The following is a 24,825-nucleotide window of genomic DNA, read 5'->3' on the forward strand; positions in this document are numbered from 1 at the left end:
ACAGAAATGAAAAGCCGACTATGCGACAATGTTGAACACTTTCATAAGCTATATGTTTGAAATTACCAATTAAGTTTTTTTTTGTTCATAAGTATAGAAATCAGTATAAATATATAGAGATATATGTATGTATAAAATATGCCTCCTGGTGACTGGACATTCCAATGGTACGTATGTCTGTGAAACTCAGTGTTGAAGTATTCATATTAAACAGAGTCTAAGTTAATTACTCTACTTCATATCATCTTGAGGTTCTTTAAGCAATTAAATATAAAACGAAGTTAGCCATTATGCAATTTAATATACAAATTCATTTTTAATAATAACAAAATAACACCTTCTTCTCCCACTCTGACAGACTGGGCCCCACACCATCACCTGTCTGCCGCACTGCCACACTGCTGCACGGCGTTTGGCCTCTTTGCGCTTAGTGCGAGACGTGAGGTCATGCCATTTTTTCCTGACCTCTCGGAAACTCCTCTTTATATGTGAAACACTAAAAACTCTAGAAGGAAAGCATTCATAATTTTAATTAAAAAAATATAAGAATCACCACTTTATTGCTTCATCATACATGTACATGACCATGTCAAGATGTGTTAATAGAGAGCAATTATAATTACTTTTATTGAATAACTACAACAACATACCAAACGAAATCATCAATAAGCAATAATTAAATATAATGGATATAATTTCACCTTGGCAAAACAGACTACGATTCACAGAAGAGGACTGTTAATCATAATTTTCAACTTACTTTTCGGCAACTTCAGCTCATTGTTTTTCTTTGTTTTAAGAGTCACGGTGTTGGTGAAGGGGCTAAATAGTGTAGGTCTACACGAGACCTCCTCCACCAACACCGCGAGCTCATCGGTTTTATAAACGCTCCCTACTGTGTTTCTCCATTTCACGTGCGATTTACTATCGTCCCTCCAGATAGCAGGTGGGTGCAATCGCACTAGCAAATAGCGCACGCTAGCTATGCTAGAGCGCGTGCGCAACATAGCGATCCTTTCGAGATTCCGAGCCCAGTTGTTATCCCTTTAGATACAAATAGCAACTGAATGCCACGACATTGTGGTTTGGGGTAATTAACGAAGTTATAAGTTCAGTTAGATCAATGAAAAGGTATAAATTGAACCAGGCATCAAACGAACATGCATCTGTAAGTACAATTATTGTATGAAGTGTAAAAACCGTTGCTCAAGTAGGAAACTCGTGCATAGCAGATTTCCGGGGTTGGGGACACATTCCCAAATAAAAAGATTAAACTTTGAAAGGAGTAAATACGTTCAGGTGTACGTGATTTCAACAAAAATGGGTGAAAATATTAATGGGCGTGCAATCATGTTTGGCAGTGCTTTTGACTTCTAAAAGGCAACGAGGCAGCAAAGCTGTCAAATGTACAGACAAAAAGCAGAAAATAATGATGCACATGATAGGTTATTTTGTCAGTTTTGAAGAAATTCAACATACAGCTAAACAACAAAATAAACACCAAATTTTAATTATGCACAACCATTTAACCATTGGTAAGTATGGGGAAACTGTTGTTTAACCCTGGAGAATGCATTTTTTGACAAAATGAACTGCTTCTATTTCTCTTCTGGCTGATTACATGTATTTCATGCTCTTAAAATAAGAAAAGATATAACAGGCCATTTATAACTTAGGCCATTGTTCATTATATTTTTGTATACTTTACCATGGGTACTAGTACTACTGTTATATAAACATTGTAATTTGGTTACTATGGGTCAGATGCCTAAAATTCCTGAATCAGGTGACAAAATTTAATCTTAACTTCTCAAATGACAATAAATTTCACATAATATTACAATATATATTAAAATTTTATTACAGTCATGCTGTGTTTTTTAACTGACAATTCCAGAATGAAGTCTAGGGAAGAGTGATCTTTCAAGCAAGAAGATAACATTTTCATTTAGGAGGGGGCAATTTATCCTAAAATTAATAAATAATCCTGAATAAGTGAATCCACTGAGTTTAAAACAAGTAAAACCCATACAGACATCAAAAGATTTTTGAAAACCACTTCTGATAAAATGTGTTCTCTTCAACTTTCTTTCTCCTCTCAGTCCCATAAGTCATAGCATACACTGAGGGTCCTGGACGTAAAATTTGGGCACTACCGAGGCACTCCTCTCCCTTGTAAAATGCCACATGCTGACCTGGAGTAATTCCCTTCACTGAGTCGGGACACGAAACTATCAAATAGTCATGCCCACAATAAGAGTTTGATGAAGCTAGAGTCATGGTACATTTTCGTAATTGTCCGCCATGATTCTGCTGGTACTCGCAGTCTAGCATTTCCGTCTCGACGAGCTTGAAGGGAATCTCGTGAATCCAGTGTGGAAGACGTGTGAAAAATGTCTGTGCAAATAATGCTGGATGGTCCTGGTTTGAGACCTGGTAATGATAATTAATAAGTATTATTGTTAGGAGACCTGGTAATGGTATTGAATGAATTTAACACCTATTGAAACTGAAATGCCAATTTCATGTAAATGCCCTTTGAACAGGGAGCAAAATGTTATCTAATGTGGTTAATCTTACAACAGTCCAAATGTATTTTTCAGTCATGCCGGTAGTTGCTAAAATAAAACATAATACATAATACATAATACACCTAATACACAGTTTACAAAATGATTCAGCATCATTTTTTCTTTCTTTTCAATTATTAAATTTAACAATACTGAAATTAAGAAATCTTACAAATAAACTCTACATCACAAACAGTATTTTCTAAGCAGATGTATGAGGAAAGAAATTAAGGGCAAATATCAGTAACAAACCAAGTGACTTACCACCATGATATCACAGGTGTTAGAATCTACATCAGTTAACACTTCAGCTACGTACATCTCCTCCTTGTGTCCTTGAATGTGAACTTGTTGACCTACAGTCCAGGAAACAGCACCTAGAAAACAATAAGTTCGTCTTAGGGATGGCCATTGACTAAGAACACCTGGTTATACTGCTTAGTATTGTCCCTGCACCATTACTCCCCTGTGCATTGATACTCACCACTGGTTCAGATGAGACATACAAAAAGCATTTCGTAACTTAACTTTATTGAGAATATTGCTATCCTAAAATGACAAATGTTTTTAATCATCATTTGAAAACAAAAGTAAAAAACCTATAAGACTAAACTCCTCACTTTCTACAGTAAATTGGAGGAGCTGTTATACCTTGGGAGTGACTGAAAGCTTTGCAAGGTATAGCTTTAAGTTAGTAAAGAAAGTGGAAAGTTTTGTCTTACAAGCATTACCAACAGAAGCTATCAGGGGGCAGAGAGTTTGATGTGAGAGGCTATAAGATGTGAGAAGCCACTTTCAGAAGGATGAGGTTGTAATGGAGGTGAAAGAGTACCACTTGCCTCATTACTTTGTGAACAAGTCTATAACTGATCATCAGTGATGTGAACACACTTATAAGCACATATTATAGATGTTAAAATGCGTTAGATGTGAGAGGCTATCAAGGACAGTGTGTTAGGTGTTAGAGGCTATCAAGGACAGTGTGTTAGGTGTTAGAGGCTATCAAGGACAGTGTGTTAGGTGTTAGAGGCTATCAAGGACATTGTGTTAGGTGTAACAAAATATAAGCTGAACTTGGAAGCGTGTTAGGTGTGAAAGAAATTTGGAAGCAGTATACATACTAACCGTGACAGAGCCATAACTCTAGCCACTCTCCCTGCTAATGTGGTTCATATCATGATTAAAACAAAGCAATTAATCAGCAATTAAACTTTACCATCATGTTCCCCAACTGTCTGACTTGTTTCCAGATCCACATATCTCCCTGGCTTGGGCAATTTATGCTAATTTGAAAATAAAGAAAAAGAAAGCTGATGTTACTAGAGAGAAATATGGTTCCATGTACTGACATGATCTTTGGTTGTAAAAAAAGATGGAAGAATTGACTTCATTGCTTTTAGAAAGGTGCTTTGGGGGCTGCTTAAACTTTCTTGAAACTGCCAAGAAAAAAAAAGCAGATTTCCAATTTAAAATAAATCAGAAAAAAAATCATGTCTGTACCCTTGTATGTAACTGATGAAAAACCAAGACTTAAATTGACACAGAACTTAGTATTGTGACCATACAGTCAAAATAGACCTATTTATAATTATAATATGTTTTTCTTCAATGTGTTAATGAAAATACAATTCAGCTTTATTACAAATTGAAAATTTATGCTTCATTGTAAATAAAATCTGAAATTGTGGCATTAAACTGGCATGTTAAGACACTAAATTGACTTGCAGGTTGCATATTTACAGTAACTTGCATTTTGAAAAAGACTGAAAAAAAATCAAAATTCCATATTTTCAAGTTAATGATGCTGTCACTGAGGGAAACAAAATTTATTCTATTACTAACCTCTGTCACAAATCTTTGGAAACTGCTTCTCCCATAGGAACACAAAGAGGAATCCTACCATAACAAATAACTATAATATTAAAATTACAGTGAACCTGAATAAGTATATAGCTCTTATTGGTTTTCATAAACAATGCAAATCTTTATCCGTTAACACAAGCGAATTTTTTCTATGACGAAACATGACAGCCCAATGAATAGACAGACAGACAGACAGTGAAATACTAGTAAAACTGTAACAGATAGTAGCCAACAAAGCATAAAAATCATTCAAACTGGAATTTGAAAGATGTTAAAGTTTACATGAATAAACCCTAGGTAGTCATAAAACAGAAAACAAGGAAAATATTGTTATTCCTATTCAATTATAAATCCTTTCAAAATTTTTTTTAATAACAGATGTCAAGCAATAAATGTACTTTCTGCATTTAATCAGTCTGTGCCAAAAATTTTGAGCCAACTGCCTCTTTAGGCCACCAAGCTTATGATTCTGTTGACCTAAACCAGAACACTAAGTAGTAACTTAACAGATCTTCAAAACTTTTGTGTATATACAATCCCAATATTGAATGACAGAATTTTATGTAGGGCTAGCATTTTAATGCTGTCCCCCCACCAAAATGCTGGCCCCCAATTAAAATGCCACAGACTGTTTTAAACCAAATTGGACTTGCTTGGCAACCATTTCTGAATCACTGGGAATTGCTGTGGTACTGATGATAATTTTGCAGACTGCACCTGCATATAAACATACCTCTCCTTTTTTTACTATTGTGTCAAGGCCATTTTGAACAGCAATATCTCTGACAACTAGTGTGGGTAATTCGCCTATAGGAAACACCGTTTTCTGCAATGCTCTCTGGGAGACTTGTGACAAGGAATATGTTTGGTCTTTCAATTGCTCAGAGGCTCTCAGTAGTTTCACACCTGTAATAAAAAATGTGTCATCAACTTTCTCGTTACATTAGTTGCATTATTTATTTTATCAAATTCTAAAAAGATTATGTTGGAGTGAGCATATTTCCTGTACACTTTGTTTAATAATGATATGGCTTGGGTAAAACATAACAAAAATCCCATTATTCAAACTTCTTAACTTTTCCTAAATATTGATGTTTCAAAATAAAAATATTCATCATGTGCTCTTTTAAGAAACCTTCTTAACAAAATTTTTTTGGAAATTCAGATAAATATACAAGGCACAAGTTGCAACTGGAGGACATTCATTTACATTAAGACATCATGGATCACATTTTGAGAAAACTTAAGTAGCTCGAAACCAAAACTTAACCTCTTGCTGGATCAACATTATTCCTGATTATATCCTGTGTTAGCCTGGCACCATGTCCTGTGGCAAAACCATGAGCTTTTATGTCATTTAACACATGGGATATAAGAGTTCCGAAGGTTATATGCTTATTACACACAGCATCCAGGCTGGTGAGACCAAGGTTTTGATTGCCTTTAGTTGTCTCTCTGTAAAATACAAAGCAAAAGCAAAATTAAATTTCAATTTTGAATGTAGGTAGTAATTATATCGAAATATTTCCTATTTTTGTCAAATATGAACTGCCTTGGAAGCTACTTTCAGAATGATGAGGTTGTAATGGAGGTGAAAGAGAACCACTCACCTCGTTACCTTGAGAACAAGTCAGTAACTGATTATCCGTGATGTAAACAGAGTAATACGCACATACTAAATATTATGCTTTTTTAAGTTTACAATGTAACTCGTGATTATTCATGTTTAAACTAGGAAATGACAAGCATTCTGCATGAATAAATGTGGCAAAAAAAATTGAGAAAGTAACTGGAACCCCCCCCCTCCCCGCAATGGCACTACCAAAGCAACTCTTTGATTAGAAAATTTTCAGATTACAATATTCTTTTATGATAACAAATATGAAATAAATTTATGCTACTATCTTTTTAAAGGGCCACAGATAATTTTTCAAAGGATATTCACAGATATCTTGATCTCTGGCTAATTCTGAAGATTTCTGTAGTATCCAGTAATAATTTTGGCACAGACATATACAACTTCATCTCCTGGAGGCCTCTGGTGGAGAGGACATTTTTGGATGAAGTGCACTCAGTTAAGACTGGGTTCCCATGCCTAGATTGATCCATCTGGCTCAGTCTAACTCCCTGGGGAGTCTCACTAAATTGCTATCAACTTAACCGACTTAAATGTCTGTCACGCCTACCAAATCAGCTAGGGGGTAAAGATAATTACCCTCAAACAGCCTAATTATTAGGCGTGACAGACATTTAATCTGGTTAAGTTGATAGCAATTTAGTAAGACTCCCCACGGAGATAAATCAATCCAAATATCTGTGGGAATGGTCCCTAAGATTATACTGTCAATGTTCAACGCAATTGAACTCCTTTCAAAGCTGACCTGAACACTTTGTCCCAATATTCTTTTGTCAGGTGCACTTCCTGCAGAGGTATTCCCAGCTGTTTGCAGACAAGGTGGGCATTTTCTGCTGCTTCTTCATTTTTGTCTTTAGACTCCCCACTTGGGTCGTCACTGACCAAGTGAACTCCACTGACTGTGAATCCTGAAAAATCCATACTAGTACAAGTTTTATCATACATCAAATCAATTTTTGTAAAATATTCATTTTGATATCCTGCATCTACAGTGTAGATGAGTGATGGAATTGTTAAAATTACAATACTAGAAAAGAAATATTTTAATAGATAGGATTTTCCAGAGTTTCTGTGTTTGTGACTATCAGCTTCTAAGTTCCACTTCGGCCGGTGCGAAAACGCAAATTATGTAACGTGTACCCGCATTTCTTTCAAGGCCAACGCAAACGTCCAACTTCTCACCTTTACTTTTCAATAAAAAAGCCGCAACAGCACTGTCCACTCCTCCTGACAAAGCACAAACTATATGCTTTGTTGATCTCAACATTTCCCACGTAAATATGTTTTAAAGCGTTAACAGACTAACATTGTCTACCCTTCTGTTATGTCACAGCATGGAGAAGTAGGTCAGCTGGTGTTATGAAAGTAAACCGGAATTGATGATTTTTTGTATGTGGAGTTCTGAAATTGTTAAAGGATGTGACGTCAGATCTGCGCAACACATTACTGCGCATGTAAACATTTATAACAGGATGGCGTCTATCTTGGCAAGAGGTGGGACATTTTTGCGTGGGACAGCTATTCGACAATGTCAAAAGGTAATTTAAGCTGTCAGTTGATAGATGACTCCTAGTGCCCTATGAATGTCAAAGAATTCGATTTTTAAAATAATTTTAAAATATTTTATTTTGAATTTATATACTGTGCTATGTACGTCCGTTCGCTCTCCTTGACATTTCAACTTATTTGCAATAAGCCGAGTTATTTCGAAATATCTTATTTTTCCCGTGTTTTTTATACTGTGAAAAATCAAATTATATACGCAGTGATAAAACTATTACAGATCGGAAGGTCTGTTTTTTTTTTTAATTTGAAATTTAACTTTGTTAGATTTGCTAAATAATTTTCTTTTGAAACGTATTTTGATAAATATATCAAGTGTGGAACCTTTAAGCACGCATTTGGGGCCGCGCATTTGTGTGCATTTGGCATTTTTTCAAGGTCAGAACATCACGATGTAAACTGCGTCTAGGTTTTCTCAGCTCAGTTATTTGCTATTTGACCAAGATTGCAACACTTTTCACTTTTGAGTGAAATTATTTGACAAGTTATTGAAGTAATAATGCAGTTAACAAAAAGTTTTGTTGTGTACCCTCATAAAATTTGTACATATGTAGCCATTATGCTTTCTGTCAGAATGAAGTACTCACAAATATCACATGGGGTTTCTGATTATGCAACATAACCTCCAGTTAGCTTCTTGTAAGTTGATCAGCATTCTCATTCAGGAAGTGATTTTTATGTACAGACACAGATGTGTCTGTACATATAGCCATCATCTGCGTCTGTCGTCGCCGTCGTCGCCGTCGTGCACTTTTACCGATAACACGATAAGTGGAAAACCATTTTGCCTTTTGATTTGAAACTTGCAGAACTGATGAAAATTCATAATACGCAGGTCAAGTTCGAAAATCAGCATGATCGGGTCACTCTTAGGGAATTTATGCTGTTTTTTCACTTTTTTCAACATATATGCAGCACCGATAACACGATAAGTAGAAAACCATTTTACCTTTTGACTTGAAACTTACAGAACTGATGAATATTCATAATACGCAGGTCAAGTTCGAAAATCAGCATGATTGGGCTATTTTGAGGGAATTTATGCTGTTTTTTCACTATTTTCAATATAAATGCAACACTGATAACACAATATAAGAAAAACGGATTGGCCAATTGTAATTATACTCACAGGAGTGGTCAATCTTACTAAAACGCAGGTTGAGTTCGAAAATCAGCATAATCAGGCCATTATTTTAGAAGTTATACTGTTTTTTTCACATTTCCTCAGATTCAATTCTTAAGCATGTTAACAGTCTCATTATTTAACTAATAAGATGCCTAAAAGTGTTTGTTTGATATTTCCTGTATCTTTACAACATTGTTAGTTGATTATGTAAAAAACATGGTAAACTTGTTATCATGTATTGTGTAATAAAGTGTCAAAAATGGAAATAAACTCATATCATTGCAGTTTGTCAGATTCAATCATCCACTATGTTCAGAATCTCAGAATGGAGGAAATTGGACATTTAACACTGTTCTATTGGTACTTTTCCCATTTCATCAATTTTTTTAGTTGGTCATATAAAAATGGCAGTAAAATGTTTATTTTGTTTTATGTTAAAAAAGTGTTAAAAATGGAAATAAACCCATTTCAGAACAGTGCTGTCTTGTTCAGCATATATGCAACACCGTAAACACGATAAGTGAAAAACTGTATTACATTTTGGCTTGAAACTTACAGTACTGATGAATATTCATAATACGCCGGTTAAGTTCGAAAATCAGCATGATCGGGTAATTTTTAGGGAAGGTATGCTTTTTTTTCACTTTTTTCAGCATATATGCAACACCGTAAACACGATAAGTGAAAAACTGTATTACATTTTGGTTTGAAACTTACAGAACTGATGAATTTTCATAATTCGCCGGTCAAGTTCGAAAATCAGCATGATCGGGTAATTTTTAGGGAAGTTATGCTTTTTTTTCACTTTTTTCAGCATATATGCAACACCGTAAACACAATGTAAGAAAAACAGATTGGCCAATTGTCATTGTACTCACAGGAGTGGTCAATCTTGCTAAAATGCAGGTTGAGTTAAAAAATCAGTATAATCGGGCCATTATTTTAGGAGTTATGCTGTTTTTTCACAATTCCACAGATTCAATTCTTAGGCATGTTAACAGTCTCATAATTGAACTAATAAGAAATGTAAAAGTGTTTGTTTGATATTTCCTGCATCTTTACAACATTTTTAGCTGATTATGTAAAAATGATGGTAAACTTATTATCGTGTATTGTGTAATAAAGTGTCAAAAATGGAAATAAACTCATATCATTGCAGTTTGTCAGATGCATTCATCCACTATGTTCAGAATCTCAGAATGGAGGAAGTGGGACATTTAACACTGTTCTATTGATACTTTTCCCATCTCATCAATTTTCTTCATTGGTCATATAAAAATGGCAGTAAACTGTTTATTTTGTTTTATGTTAAAATAGTGTTAAAAATGGAAATAAACCCATTTCAGAACAGTGCTGTCTTGTTTACATTTTGGCATTTTCAATATGTGACTTAAAAGTTCCATGGGCCTGAAGACTTTTGCTAGTCACATTTTCTGAATAACCATGATACTAATATTTTATAATTAAAAATTGATGGTCATTATGCTGCAAAACATTATGTAATGTTGCATCAAAATTTGAAGAAACCCCCATTTTGGGCACTGCTCCCATGATGACCATTTAAGGAAAATCATGTCAATTACTGTTCTCAAACTTACAGGAAAGAAACATGGGTCTAAAATACAGCTTCAGTAGACAATGCAGTCTGTTTGGTAAATTTTTCTGGCAATTAAACAGTTTTCTGTGAAAATTTAATTTTTTACTTATTGGCATTTCCAAGGTGTGACTTAGAACCTCCATGGGCTTGAAGACCCATGCTAGTCACATTTTCTTAAAATCCATGACAGGTATAATTTATTATGAAAAATGGATGGTCATTATGCTGTAAAACATTATGTAATATTGCATCAAAATTTGAAGAAACCCCTATTTTGGGCACTGCTCCCATGATGACCATTTAAGGAAAGTCATGTCACTTACTGTTCTCAAACTTACAGGAAAGAAACATGGGACTAAAATACAGCTTCAGTAGGCAATGCAGTCTGTTTGGTAAATTTTTCTGGTAGTTAAGCAGTTTTTTTGTGAAAATGTAATTTTTCACATATTGGCATTTTCAATGTATGACTTAGAACCTCCACGGGCTTGAAGACCCATGCTTGTCACATTTTTTGAAAATTCATGACACTTATATTTTATTATTAAAAATCGATGGTCATTATGCCGTTAAGCGTTATGTAATGTTGCATCAAAATAGAAGAAAACACAATTTTGGGTGCTGCTGCCTTGATGACCATTATGGGAAAACTGTGTTACTTATGACTGTCAAACTTTCAAAAAAGAAACACAGGACTAAAATGCAGCCTGAGTTGGAAAAGCAGTCTAATTGGCTTCTTTTTCTGGAAGCTATACATTTTAGTGTAATATTCATTATCTTTTTGGCATATTCATTGTGGGACTCAGAGCTCCCATGGACATGAAGCCGAATGGTTATCATATTTTCTACATGTCCATCCTATTTATAGTCAATAAACAAAAATTGGTGATAATTATTCTCTAATTTATTATGTAATGTTACATCAAAATTGACAACAATCTTTTTGCACTGCTACTGCAAACATTATGAAAAGAAAACTGTGCTACTTATTATCATTTTTAACTTACAAGTACGATTTTTAGGATTGGCCTTCAGCTCATATGAGAAAACCAGCTCTATTGGATTATCATTTTTATTGAATTTATGCATTTTTTGTGAAATTTTCATTTTTCTCATTCTGGCACTTTCTAAGTATAAACTTGAACTCCGATGGGCCTGAAGCCTTATGCTTTTAATTTCGTCTGTGTTACCTGTTGTGCATAAGTTGATGTTGACTGTGCAGTTAAACATAATGTATTATTGCATCAGGATTGGTAGTCTCCTATTTTGGGCATTATGGTTTTGTGCTTTTCTTAAAGTGTGACTTATGGGCCGAAAGACCTTTGAGTGGGTTAGTCTGTAAATTACCCTTGGGTATCACTAGATTAATTTCAGAGTTATAAAGTCATTTGCCTTAATAGGCCATTAAATGAGATTACATAAAGCACACTTGTTGATATTTCCCTGTAAACTCCCAAAGGTAAAGCTCTCTGCTAGATTAATAATAAGGAAGCAGTGATAATTATGCAGGTAAATTTTGTTTAATATTGCAAATAAGTTTTAAATAATATATATATATATATATATATATCAAACTGGAAGATTAAAAGTTTGAATAGCATCTTCATTGGAATTATATTTACCTCAAGCTCTGCCAAGGAGGTCATATTTTCACCCCCGTTTGTCTGTCATCCACATCACACAAAAAGTTATGGACTGATTTTGCAGAAATTTTCAGGAACTGTCGGAGGTGGGCCAAAGAGGACAATGATTAATTTTTTGTGGTGGTCTGGAACAATAATCAATCAATTATCAATAATAATCAACAATTGCTGACTTGGCAGTGGTCTGCACTCTCAAAGTGCTTTTCTAGCTTTGTTATGTTTTCCTTTATAATTTTTTCTCAAACACTTGCATTTGTGACTTTTAACTCTCATCTGCCTGGGGCTCTGCACATTTTCTGTATTTCCACATAAGCAGTTGTATTGTTTTTTATGTCTTTAAACATTATGTAATATTATTTTATGCACTGTCATCATTTTTCAAATATTGAGAGTTTCATAGTGTGAATTTGAACTCTCATGGTCCTGAAACTGTAATTTTATTGAAGGGGTGGACCATCTTCTGGGTCTTCCTGAAGACAGTCAGGTTATTAAGTTTATATTGACTGGTATCTATTTTTTTCTGTTGGAAGACCATCAAAATGGAGGATGGATCAACATAGATACTTTGTAATACTGTCAGAAAATATCTCTGGGTCCGCTCCTGTTATTGACCATGTTACCTGTTGTGCAAGATTAAAATTCAGTGTTGACTGACAATGCTATTATAAGCATTATTTATTATTGCATCAAAATTGACAAAATGACCTGTTTTGCATCTTTATTTTCTGTTTTTTGTCTGTACATTTGACAGCTTTGCTGCCTTGTTTATGTTTAAACCATTTGTAATTAGATAATTTAGTCCTAAATGACTGGCCAGTCAATATTTAGAACCCCTTGTTTTTCTGTACATTTCAGAAGGATATATCAACATCTGATATTTTCTTTAATTGTTCTTTTAGAAATGAATTGGCCAATATTAGTAACTAAGCAGAATATACCTAGACAAAGAAAATCTGACTTGGGGACATTTTAAGACAAAGGATAACATACTTTTTAATGATTTGAAGCATTAAGAAAAAGTTTTATTCACTAACTTGAGTCTGACAAGCAGGTTTAACCTGGGAGCTTGGTCATTGCAGATATTGGGAGTGACCCCCAGCTTGGATGGCCACCAGCAGTCGAGACATCTTTCCATCCATGAACACCAGAGCATGACCTTTCTGCTAAATCAAGGAATCAGTGTCCCAAAGTTCAAAGTAGCCAAAAATGGCGAAGAAGTATATGCAATAGCTAAAGAGCTAGGTATGCTATCATTTGAGCAGCACATTTAATTTTGATTTAGGAGTTTGAAGTTAAGCTATTTTGTCCAGATCAAACCTGAAACAGTGAACAGAAATTGAATGCAGTTTTTAAATTTTTACTGGTTCAGCTTTAGTTTTACTAGCACTTGGCTTGGAGCCAGTAGTAAAGTGGTTAAATAATCTCTTGGGACATTTCCAGGAGAGACCACAGACAGCACAGATGTGGTGGTCAAAGCCCAGGTGCTGGCTGGTGGACGAGGCAAGGGAGTCTTTGACAGTGGACTCAAGGGAGGGGTCAAGATTGTTTTCTCGTAAGTTTTTTTTCTCTTGATTTATATTAGGGGCGGTTGGAGGCCGTCTTGTGGGTCTTCTGGAAGAGGGTCAGAATTTTTCAAGTTTACATTGACTCGCATCTTATTTTTTCTGTTGGAAGATGGTGAAAAATAATGGAATATGGATCAACAAAGATAATATTTGGAAGACTGTCAGAATATATCTCGATTTGCCCCCTGCATATATGCCATATATGGAAGTTGACATGGATATAAACTTTTATAAGAAAATAGAAAAGTTAGATTTTTAAAAATTGTTTCAAAACACTGCATAGATCTAGATGACAAGATATTTCCACATCATTGCAGTTTATGTTTGTTAGAGTACAAGAAATGTTTGGCATCTGACACATGAGAGGATTTAAGCACCCATAGTGGGTAAATATGGTATGCCAGATAAAGATAAAATCATGATTAATGGTAATAATGTTTATTATTATAATTATGGATCTTTCTTTTCTGAATAGAGCTGAGGAGGCTAGAGACCTAGCCTGCAAGATGATAAACCACAACATAGTCACTAAACAGACAGGAGAGGCAGGTCGGCCCTGCAAGGAAGTCATGGTTTGTGAGAGGTTATATTCTAGGAGAGAATGCTACCTGGCCATCACAACGGACAGAGCTTATGGGGTGAGTGAGAATTAGCTTTGGGGGAAGGAAGACATATGCAGCTCTTGGGGGAAGGGTAATAAATGGCACATACGTAATATATGTGAGGTTTGGTATCAAGGTGATCAAGATGTTGCTTATGGGGCATAGATAATTCATAGCTTGAGGATACTTAAGACAGAGCTTATGAGATAGTAGTGTATGGGGTAAGTAAGAAAAATAAGGATAAGAGAAGTAAATTTCAGTGCTTAATCTCTACTGATAATGAATACAAAACATTTACAGTGTCATTTCTTACCAGATATAGCTCACTTGAGGTTTTATAATTTAGCTATTTACTGAGGGTGGTGATAGTGTAGGGTAAAAAAAATATGTCAGTTTATTATTAATTTATTTCATTGATTTGATCTATGTTCTGTATCTAGGGACCAGTGATAGTAGCCAGTGCTGAGGGCGGTATAGATATAGAAGAATATGCCAGGGAACATCCACAGGGAATTATTAAAGGTACTTATGAACTGAGCATGGTGGAGGGTGGATTCTCCCAAATGCATATAAATCACTAGCACTAGTTTCTTATTTGACTCAATAAATTCAACATGCCAAGGGATAAACTAAATAAATCACTCGATCAACAACTGTAAAAGAGCTTTTAACTGCTCCTGTCTTGAAATTTTTCATCAGAAATTTAACCTACTTATCTGACGTTCTTATCTGCCCCATTTATATACAGCATAGAAAGCTAGCTGAAAAATCTGTTCAAATATAATTTTTCATTAAAATTAAATGGTGTCTTTTAGTAATTCTCTTAGTTATACTATTTGCTGGCATATAGTTTCAAATAGTAAGCATTTGGTCAGCTTTTGTGACGAAAATTTGACTTCATGTGCATCTTTAAAGAACCCATTGACATCACTACTGGAATCCGGAAAGAACAGGCTCTCTCTGTAGCAGGACAGCTAGGATTTTCAGAAGGAAGGAAAGAAGAGGTAAATACTGGATTTTTTTTGCTGCATACTGAGTGTATTTATATTAGTCTCTCTATTGTTGGGTGATTGAAGTAAGATTATACATATTTGTTTATATCAATGTTTTTTCAATTTGGTTATCAAAGAGGGAACACTTATCCTGAGCTTCAACAACATTCTTTGCAAATAATGTTTACTGTATATTTGGAAGTATGAAGTCTTTAATTAATTAAGTAAATGATTCAAGCCTCTTTTGTTCACAAAAGTGATGTTTTGATTTGTAGTTATAAAGTAGATGATAAATGTTTTCTATTCTTAGTATTCTTAGAAGTACTTTAAAAATATATGAAATGTTCTGGCAAGGCTAGCAGTGAAATAGCAAAGATCTCCCTAATTCTCTTCCAGGCAGCAGATTATATAATGAAATTGTACCACATGTTTTTGGACCTAGATGCCTCTCTTATAGAAATTAACCCTTTAGCTGAAGATATAAAAGGCAAAGGTTAGTGCATATTATGTTAATTTTACAACAGTTACTTAATTGAGTGATTTAACACATGCAGTTTTCAACCTCTTTTTAGTTTTTATATGTTTGCTAAAATCTATTGAAACCTACTGGTTTGATTCATAGGCAATGTTTAGAACATTTTATTCAAATTTAAACCAATTTCTGAAAAATAAAATTACTTTAGTGAGTAGCACTTAAGGTGTTTAAAAAGTTTCAGACATTCAACTTGTGCTGTAGTAGAGATGATCCTAATTCAGTTTAAATTCTTTGGTATGTTTTGATTGACCAAAAAGTTTGACTTCAGAGTACTTTTGTGAAACAAAGCCGTGCATTCATCCATTAATTCCTCTTTCATATTCAGTCTACTGTATGGACTGCAAGATCAACTTTGACGACAACGCCAAATTTAGACAACAAGAGCTTTTTGAACTGCAGGATTGGTCTCAGGAGGATGAGAGGGATTACAAAGCTCATCTGGCTGATCTCACTTACATTGGCCTGGACGGGGATATTGGTTGCCTGGGTAGGTTGTCATTTTAATAGCAAAAAATGAAATTAGGATTAGTCAGCATTTAAAATTTTGATAAATTTTTAAGTCAGTTTAGATGTGGCTGAATGTAGTCAAAATAATTTGGTATTTTTCTTGAATTTGAGGTCTTATTTTGAAGTGGAGTGTGACCAGTATGGATTCTCACAATAATAATTATAATAATAATAATAATAATAATAATAATAATAATAATTGATCTGATAATATAGTCTGAACTGTGAGAGACTTTATATTAAAAAGAATAAAAAAAGAAAAAAGAGGTGAATTCCTGTGTCTACTGATGAATAAAAATTAAGACATTAGACCAATAAAAGTGGCTCCTATATTTTTTAGTAAATGGTGCTGGACTAGCTATGGCTACTATGGACATTATTAAGGTGCACGGCGGGGCTCCTGCCAACTTTTTAGACATAGGAGGTGGGGCATCTGTGGAACAAGTGACGGAGGCCTTCAAACTCATCACATCTGATCCTAAGGTGAGTTCTGTCGCTGGGCTTTAAGTGAAACAGGATAGAAAACAAATGAAAGAGCTAATAGAGATTGGGGTGGTAGTGCAAAAACTAGAAGCAAGTTTGACATTAAATTAGGATTGGAAGATATACACAAAATGTGAAAGCTTCCTTGTTAAGTCTGTTCAACTTCTTTGAAGTAAAAAATCATTGTACCAGGCAGCCACAAGGACCCCATGCCATATTTTCCAGCTTTTTCTCTAATATGGAAGTTTCATCTCTAGAATATATATTATCCAATACTCAAGTTACTCTACCTGTCTCAAAAAGGAATTGCTTAGTCGGCTCCACTAGCCTCTCTCCAATTATTAATCTCGTTATGTTGCAATTTAAATTTTATATATATTTAAGAAGATGTTCACAGGGTAAACCAACATTAGGAGGTTTGATTTCATCGCTTAGATATCTGGTGAAAACATAAGTCACTCTGTCAGTACACTTCAAATATAATTAAGTTATTTTCAATTTGAATATTTAGGGTACGACGATGTAATTAATTAAAAAGTGTTATATAGTATAACATCTCTTCTGTGTGAGTGTGTGAGTGAGTGTTTGTTTGTTTGTTTTTGTATTGTCATGTATTCATGAGGCATTGTGTCAATAAAAAAAATTGACAAAAAAAAATGATTTTTGAATAAAGGGGAGTATTAAGACCTTATAGGTCTTGTTAGGCAAGCCTTCTGAATCCTGACAGGTTGGAATATAAAACTCTTTCCTTCCTTCCCCCACCCACCCAGTTTATTCAAGATTTTTGCCCTCATTTTCTTTGATATACCAGAACTGCCAGTGAGTTAGTTATATTATATGTAACTATGTTATTATTAGTTAATTATAAGCTATTTGTTTTATTTTTGATATTCCTAAGGTGCGAGCTATCCTGGTGAATATATTTGGTGGAATAATGAGGTGTGATATCATTGCCCAGGGCATCATAGAAGCTGCTCAAACTCTTCAGCTGAAAGTGCCTATTGTTGTAAGGTTACAAGGTAAGGTTACTGCCAGATTCCATACTTGCTAGTTTTTAAAGGTAAAGAGGATTTTTTTCAAAACCTAATTCTTAAGTATGTAGTTAACCTTTGATACATGTACTGAACTAAACCGACTTCAATTTGCTAAATAAAAATTTTCCATATCCAGTTAGTTGACTGTGTATGATATTAAAATATTTTGAAGGTAATTTAGAGGTTTGTTATTGGGTTCCTTTTAAAGAAGTGATATTTTATAAAATGTAAAGCCTAACATTACAGTATGCTTTATTTCCAATAATTTTGTATTTCAAACACAATAATTTGTATTCCCTAGGCACAAGAGTGGACGATGCCAAGATGTTGATCGCTAATAGTCCACTAAGAATACTCGCTGATGATGACTTAGACAGTGCTGCCAAGATGGTGAGTGACTGTTTCTTTTTAATTTGATTTGTAATGAAATATATTTCAGCAAAGGCATTCATATTTCTAGTAAAATTGCTAGTAACTAAACAGGTGGATGCAGAGAGTGTGAAGAAATTTATGTGAAAAATTATTAAAACTTCACATGGTAGGATTTGCATTCTTTGGCCTTAAATGTGCAGCAAATTTTGGGGAATTAATTTCAGCAAATATTATTGAGTTATGGATAATATAATTTGCAAGAACCTTTTGAAACAAAACCTGTATTTTGCAAAGGGCTAGGAAGTGACTTTCATGCCATAGATCAGTCTTTCCTATCTGCCACAATGAAAATGAAGCAGGTTCCTGTACAGACTCATATATATCCTTGGTTTTGTTAGACGAATGCAATTAAAATAGTTGTGGACTCTAAAGTTGGGATTCCATGTAATTTCTCTATGCATAGGAAGCATTATGTTAAATACATAACCCTTGTCTTTTGTGTAGTCACAGCAGGGGTCTTGATTGTTCAGAACTTTAAAAAATGTCAAATGACATGTTTTAACATGCCGTTTGACATTTTTAAAAATTAAAAATTAAAATTTCAAAATTAAAAAATTTACAAGACATTTGAATGCAAATTTTTACAATATTGTGTTTATCATTTCAGGCAGTAAAACTGGCCAATATTGTGGGGCTCGCACAAGAAGCCAGGGTCGATGTACAGTTTGAGCTGCCAATATAACACAAACTCTTAGCAATAAATTTACTCACAATTTATTTGCCAACAACCTATGTATAAGCTCATTGTGTGGTCAGTCAGTCAGTCATTTTATGTGGTTTCAAAAAGTGAAAAATAGTCACGATGATCTGTTTGTGGAACAAGCTTTGGTACTATATTTTTAGTTTGCATTTACTTGAACATGAATTTCCACTTTCCTTACCTTAAGTAAACTCTATTGTCCAAGCTAAGGTAAGGTGTAAGAAATATAAGTCCATGACCTCAAGTTTTACCTTACAGTATACATAACAGTTGCAGTTTTTTTTTTACAAAAAGTTTGTATTTGAAACACAAAATCTCTGGAGTGTCTTGATCTCTTTGGCACATATACTTTTACAAATTTATTTTTTTCATAATACTAGAAATTATGAAATATGATCAGTTATTTGGAATGGACAGAGGCTTATAATTGATTGTAGGGCGTTACTTGGATATTTCAAGAAGATCAAAAAAAGATAACCAATTTATGCTATTTCAAACCCCATTGCTTTCATTGACAAGAAAACTAGACATTTCTCTCCTGTGACCTGTACCTAATGCCAATAGTTTTTGACTTTGTAATGCATCTTTATATGCCAAAGCTTCCACATATATATTAACGCAAAATCAGAACAATGTATTATATTATTTATAACCACAAACTATTACATGTACACAAACATATTGTTATACACATTTACATATATATTATTCCCCTACACTGTGATTACCCATTGCAACCTTGTCTTTTGTTCTATTTTAATAGGCATGATACAACAGCCTGTAGTTATTCGTGATATATAATTTTACACTGTATATATTGATACATATGTATACATGAGTAAGTGAGTTACTTTAAACTAGAATTTATTTATATAGCATACAATATGCAAGTTGATGTTATGTGTTTAGTGTGAAAGTGATGTTGATGTTTTTCGGCAAGATTTTTAATCCCCCACCTGTTAAGAATGTTTTCTCAAATGTTGATTGTGAGTGCAATGTTTAATGTAAATGTCTTAAAACCATGCTGTCACGTGCTTTACTTCTTTTAATCTAAGATAAAGAATTGAAAAAAAATATATAAGACAAAAATATTGTCAGTAGTGTCAAGTTTTGCTCAGAATGCATTTTGGACCAAAATCTGCTCCCCCGCCCCCACCCCCCTCACCCACCCAAGCATAGTTGGAACACTATTGTATTATCAAGTGAAGGAAAAGAGCACTGTGCTCCACATAAGTGTTACCCTTCCTTTTGTTTGTTTGTTACAGGGATAGGGTTACTGATATAAAGACCCCAAGTACTATTATAATATCGCCTTTGTTCCGTTTTTCTTTTTTCAAGAGCATTAGTGAACTTATGCCTCCTTCCTTCGTGCATTTAAGCTGTAAGGTCGTCATGTTTAGATAACTTTGGCTCGACCAGGTTCAAGACTTGATGAATATGTTGTTTGCACTAAGGTTGTACATGTTTGGTGTTCATAGATATCTCATATTTAGATGCATGGAATATATATGTATACCACTGTATGATATCACTGAATTAACTAAAGGTCGTGTTTTATATCTCAGGTATGCTGACAACGTTATATGAAGACTTGTTAAAATTATCTAAAAAATAATTATACCAGAGCGCATAGAAAGGTTTGTTTAGCATGGTTTTGGTACACCGAATGTTTGGGATTGCTAAGATCAAATGATGAATAAAAAAAAACAAACAAAGGTTATAAACAAAGGTTATGTCTTTTTAATGTTATGTATTTTATTTTCATGAGCTTCGAGTAAAATGTAAAAATTTTGTTAAAATTTTAACCAAGATTACAAAAATGAAATGACGAAAAATTAAGCCAAATAAGTACCCATTTTAAATCGAGCTTTCTTCATGCTCCGCATGCGATTTTATAGTAAATAAATAAATCAGTAAACCTATACAAAACGGGATTTGGCCTACCTCTTGACGTCCTTGCATCGTCACTACCCCTACCTAGCAAAATCATAATAATATTAATATAACCCGCATCACTAATCTCTCCCACGTCTTAGCCCTGCACCTTTTCTCTCCCCTACCCAACCGCATTGGGTTTTGAAAGCCGATTCGAAGAACTGTCACTTTCGAGCACCAGTAAGATATAAAAGTGGTGTTTTATAAGTTGGTTTTTAACTTGTGGGGAGAAACGATGCGGCGAAGTAACGGTAATAACGAAATGTAGCCCCCCCCCCATCAAAAAAAAAAAAAAAAAAAAGTGCCCGATAGCGGATATCATATATATTACAAGTTGGTTTCGTACGGTACGACATGTATTTTAAACAAAAACACGTGTAGCTACAAAAAAGTTATCTCGGCTTAATTTTGGTCCTGCCTCATGTTTAGCTGGAATTCCATCATCAGAGATCATCCTGCACAATTTTATGGGTCTTTTTGCACATTGCTGCCAAGCCTTGGGGGGGGGGGGGGGGGGGGGGGGGTTGTTGATAAGATTTTCTCTCTGTTTTACATACTGAATATTATCATTGTATTGTTTATTAATTATCATGTTGCAGCAGCGATTTCCTAACGCCCAAAACCCAAAATAATGGAGAAACGTAAAATTTAGGCTAATATCCTTTTTCAGATCTTGTTTAAATGACACAGTACATATTCGTTCTTATAAGGTGTTTAATTAATTACCTAAAAATAATAATGAAATTAAATACATAAATAATAAAAAAATAAACATTCAAATACCAACCACGTGTGAATCACCTGCAAATTTAAATTTTTCATTTCTATCATAGGTAATTAATTAAATTATTTTGAAGATGACGCATGCTTAATATAATGATAGTATCTAACATGCCCCGTCAATTTGTCGTCACTATCAGTCGCGTACAAAACGCTTATTAAAGGTACATACGAACCGAGCATCGGTGGAGTGTGGATTCCCAGTAACACATGTAAACCACTTCTACTAGGTTCTCATATGACTCAAATAAATTTGACATGCCAAGGGATAAACTGAATAGATCACTCGATCAGCCATAAAATACCTTTAGACTGCTCCTTTCTTTAAATTTATGGTTGTAAATTTAACCTACTTCCGTGACCTACTTTCCTGACCCAATGACATACAGCTTAGAATGCCAGCAGAAAAATCTGTTCAAACATCACTTTCGGGTAAAATTAAACAATGCCTTTTGGTAATTCTCTTAGTTATACTACTTGAAACTATATGCTGGCATTTGGTTGGTTTTTGTGACAAAAAATTGACTTTGTATGTATCTTTAAAGGTATCCTATCTTGGAGTAAATCTAATTTCCCTCAAGGAAAAAAAAATCAAATTTCTCCTTTTCTTAGTTCTTTGCTCGACCCGTCCGTCCACTTGAACTCGATGCCCCATATAATTTTTAATTCAATAATTTATTTCTTAATGTCTAGTCAGATATTTAGCATGTAGACTGCCATGCCTTCACGTACGTTTCCGAAGGGAATATTAACATTTTATTTGAGTTTTATAATCGGTTTTAAGGTTTGAATTGGGGAAAGATAAGTAGCCTTGCAAGATGTGTTTGATACGTGGCCAAAGAAAATACCAGTATAATGTCTTTTGGACATTTTTTAAACAAGCATTCAGTTACAATGGTTAGCCTGACATTTAATGAAGCAGTCTTAAATGTGCACCGTGCCAGCAATATCCCGTTCTACATAAGAGCACCCCTGAATTCCCGAGTCTTCGCGGTGAGAGGATCCCGGAACTTCTTTGAAGCCACCGTCGTCCTGCAGACATACTGCTGGGCAAGTTGTGTCCTTCTTGGAGCCTCGGGATGGACCATGGCAACATTTACTTAAGGTAGTCACGATCGAGGTCAGCAATTTGAGGACCTCCAGCCTGAAGTGACGGCTGCTGATGCAGTAGCAGAGGAAATTGACAGCATTGTTGGTGTACATTAATACGACGATGACGCTGAAGATTAGGTAGTTTGAAGCGCGTCCTTGGACGTCGTTGTCGTACTGAAAAGGAAAAATGCATGGTTGAAAGTAAAAATGATTTCATTGTGATGAGGACAATAAAGGATCCGTACAATAACCAAGATTTAAAAATATACCAAAATGTATCAAAATAATCAAACGGGCGAAATTAAAATTATACTGAACATGATGCATCCAACACAGGGAACGTCAGGATTTTACGATATACCACAAATACACTCAACTAATTACAGAAATTTAAAGCGAAACTTTCACTTAAACTACTAGATGTAAAAAAAAAAAAAAAAAAAAAAAAAAAAAACTCACGTGACTCATGTGGATAGATGGGTCGTTGTAATCCATTATCAAGTACACAGAGATGGGGGTTGTGGTGATCACAAACATCACACCAATGGCCATCAGCATGAGGCTTAGAGAGGCACTCCTGGAATGACCATTGCTCTGCTGCTGACCACCCATATTCTTTCTCCTATTTCTAATCTGTTTTAGCTTGTATACCAGGAGGATATTACAAACAGTGGTGACGAAGAGAGGGGCCAGGCTCCATTTTATGACGTCAATCCAAATTACGTAGCGGTTGATGTGCACAAAGTCTGGGGCCATCTCGCACGTTCCGACTAGAGTTCGGTTCCCGTCTTCGTCCGTGGAGTAGACCTCGCCGTGGCTCCAAAACACGTGGCAATGGGCGCTGAAAGCAATCAATATTGCAGTTATGACAATGGCAACATGTCGTCGCTTGTTCCTGTTCTCCTCGGCGTGCTTGAATGGCCGCCATACTGCGTAGACTCTGTGGATGGCGATAAGGGAGACAAGCCAAGAGCAAGTCACCAGGGCACCGTTGGTTATGAACCAATGAAAGCGGCATGCCCATTGGTTGGTGAGTCTAACGTCTACGCCAGAGAATGCCCGGATGCAGTGGCGTGACAAACCAACCAACAGCGTCAGCATATCCATCACTGACAGGGATATGAAATACACGCTGCTGTTGGAGACGCGCATGCGTGGTTGTGTCATGACGGCCAGTGTGAAAATATTACCAAACACTCCAAGAACAATGAGGATGGGTGTCGTATATTTCAAAATGTCGTTACCCATCCTATACTCCCAAAAGTCAACGAGCGCCATGCCTACTGTTATATTATCCATAGACACTGTCAAGACCTCCATGGTACTGTTTGCCAAAAATTCAGACGAATTGATATGTGAGGAAACAGTGACGAGCTCCTCATGAAACGGGCTGGTACTGATATACCCCTCGTTGTTTGGTGTCATTTCAGAACCTGTAGTGTTAACTGGATCTCCTTGCATTTGGAAAGTGCCCATTGATCTAAACACACGGCCCTGTGACAATGACATTGGTAGCGATCTATATAGCGATTCATTTGAGGATAGCAAGTTTCTAAAAGATACCGCTTTCAGTCTTTTGTCAGAACCCAAATAATCTTCAGTACTGTTGACATCTCTGTCCCTATCCGACACACCCACTGGCGAAGATGATGTTGAATATGTTGCAAGTGGGGTTGCGGAGGCAAAGTTCAACTCACCCCTACGCGAACGTCTCGATCGCAGATTAAGCAGACTCGACAATCCATGCGCCCCGTCACAAGATTTTGCCTGAAGTTTGCCTTGTTCCTCCGAGGGACGACCATAAACTGTCTGACCACGTTTCACTTTGTCTTTACTGATGAAGTCGCCAGCTCCACGCGTATAAGTAGCACTGAAAAGGCTGGAAACCATGAGAAAAACGCAGACTGCTGTATAAAGTTGCATTGTCGTTTTGATAATGTATTTTTCTTTTTAGGCAGACTGGCTTCGCAGATAAGCTTTCATGGGAATCCTTGATATCTTCATGTTGTATACATTTTGTGCATTTCTTAAAATCATATGACAGCCACTTTTTTTATCAAGAGAAAAGGCACCGCCCACTTTTGGTTATCCTTCTGTAGATAGCAATACTTTTGGCATCAATATGTTGTGTCCCGTATGCCGTACATTTCGTCGACGTTTTCAATAGCCTTGT

General features: G+C 35.2%; 3 protein-coding genes across 3 annotated transcripts; 1 reads left to right on the top strand and 2 right to left on the bottom strand.

Moving 5' to 3' along the window:
• Positions 1–1,494: 1,494 nt before the first annotated feature.
• Positions 1,495–7,449, bottom strand: LOC106171341 (mitochondrial tRNA-specific 2-thiouridylase 1). Its single transcript, XM_013551650.2, has 8 exons — positions 7,252–7,449; positions 6,815–6,977; positions 5,704–5,888; positions 5,167–5,339; positions 4,413–4,466; positions 3,787–3,853; positions 2,835–2,947; positions 1,495–2,433 (listed from the first exon to the last, which is right to left on the bottom strand). Exons 1-8 carry the CDS (start codon positions 7,334–7,336, stop codon positions 2,038–2,040), a joined length of 1,236 nt encoding a protein of 411 aa, XP_013407104.2. The 5' UTR covers positions 7,337–7,449; the 3' UTR covers positions 1,495–2,037.
• Positions 7,450–19,867, top strand: LOC106171342 (succinate--CoA ligase [ADP-forming] subunit beta, mitochondrial-like). Its single transcript, XM_086997063.1, has 12 exons — positions 7,450–7,607; positions 13,075–13,237; positions 13,436–13,547; positions 14,036–14,198; positions 14,603–14,684; positions 15,078–15,166; positions 15,551–15,647; positions 16,015–16,176; positions 16,537–16,679; positions 17,578–17,698; positions 18,015–18,103; positions 18,753–19,867. The coding sequence occupies exons 1-12, from the start codon at positions 7,461–7,463 to the stop codon at positions 18,825–18,827; spliced, it is 1,443 nt and encodes a 480-aa protein (XP_086853189.1). The 5' UTR covers positions 7,450–7,460; the 3' UTR covers positions 18,828–19,867.
• Positions 19,868–22,484: 2,617 nt separating this feature from the next.
• LOC147759474 (uncharacterized) lies at positions 22,485–24,575 on the bottom strand. The gene is made up of 2 exons (XM_086997064.1): positions 23,112–24,575; positions 22,485–22,826 (listed from the first exon to the last, which is right to left on the bottom strand). The coding sequence occupies exons 1-2, from the start codon at positions 24,573–24,575 to the stop codon at positions 22,485–22,487; spliced, it is 1,806 nt and encodes a 601-aa protein (XP_086853190.1).
• Between the last annotated feature and the right edge of the window lie 250 nt (positions 24,576–24,825).

This window comes from Lingula anatina, chromosome 10 (genome assembly GCF_051362555.1).
Source record: "Lingula anatina isolate TDL-2025a chromosome 10, LinAna3.0, whole genome shotgun sequence".
Taxonomy (NCBI): Eukaryota; Metazoa; Brachiopoda; class Lingulata; order Lingulida; family Lingulidae; genus Lingula; species Lingula anatina.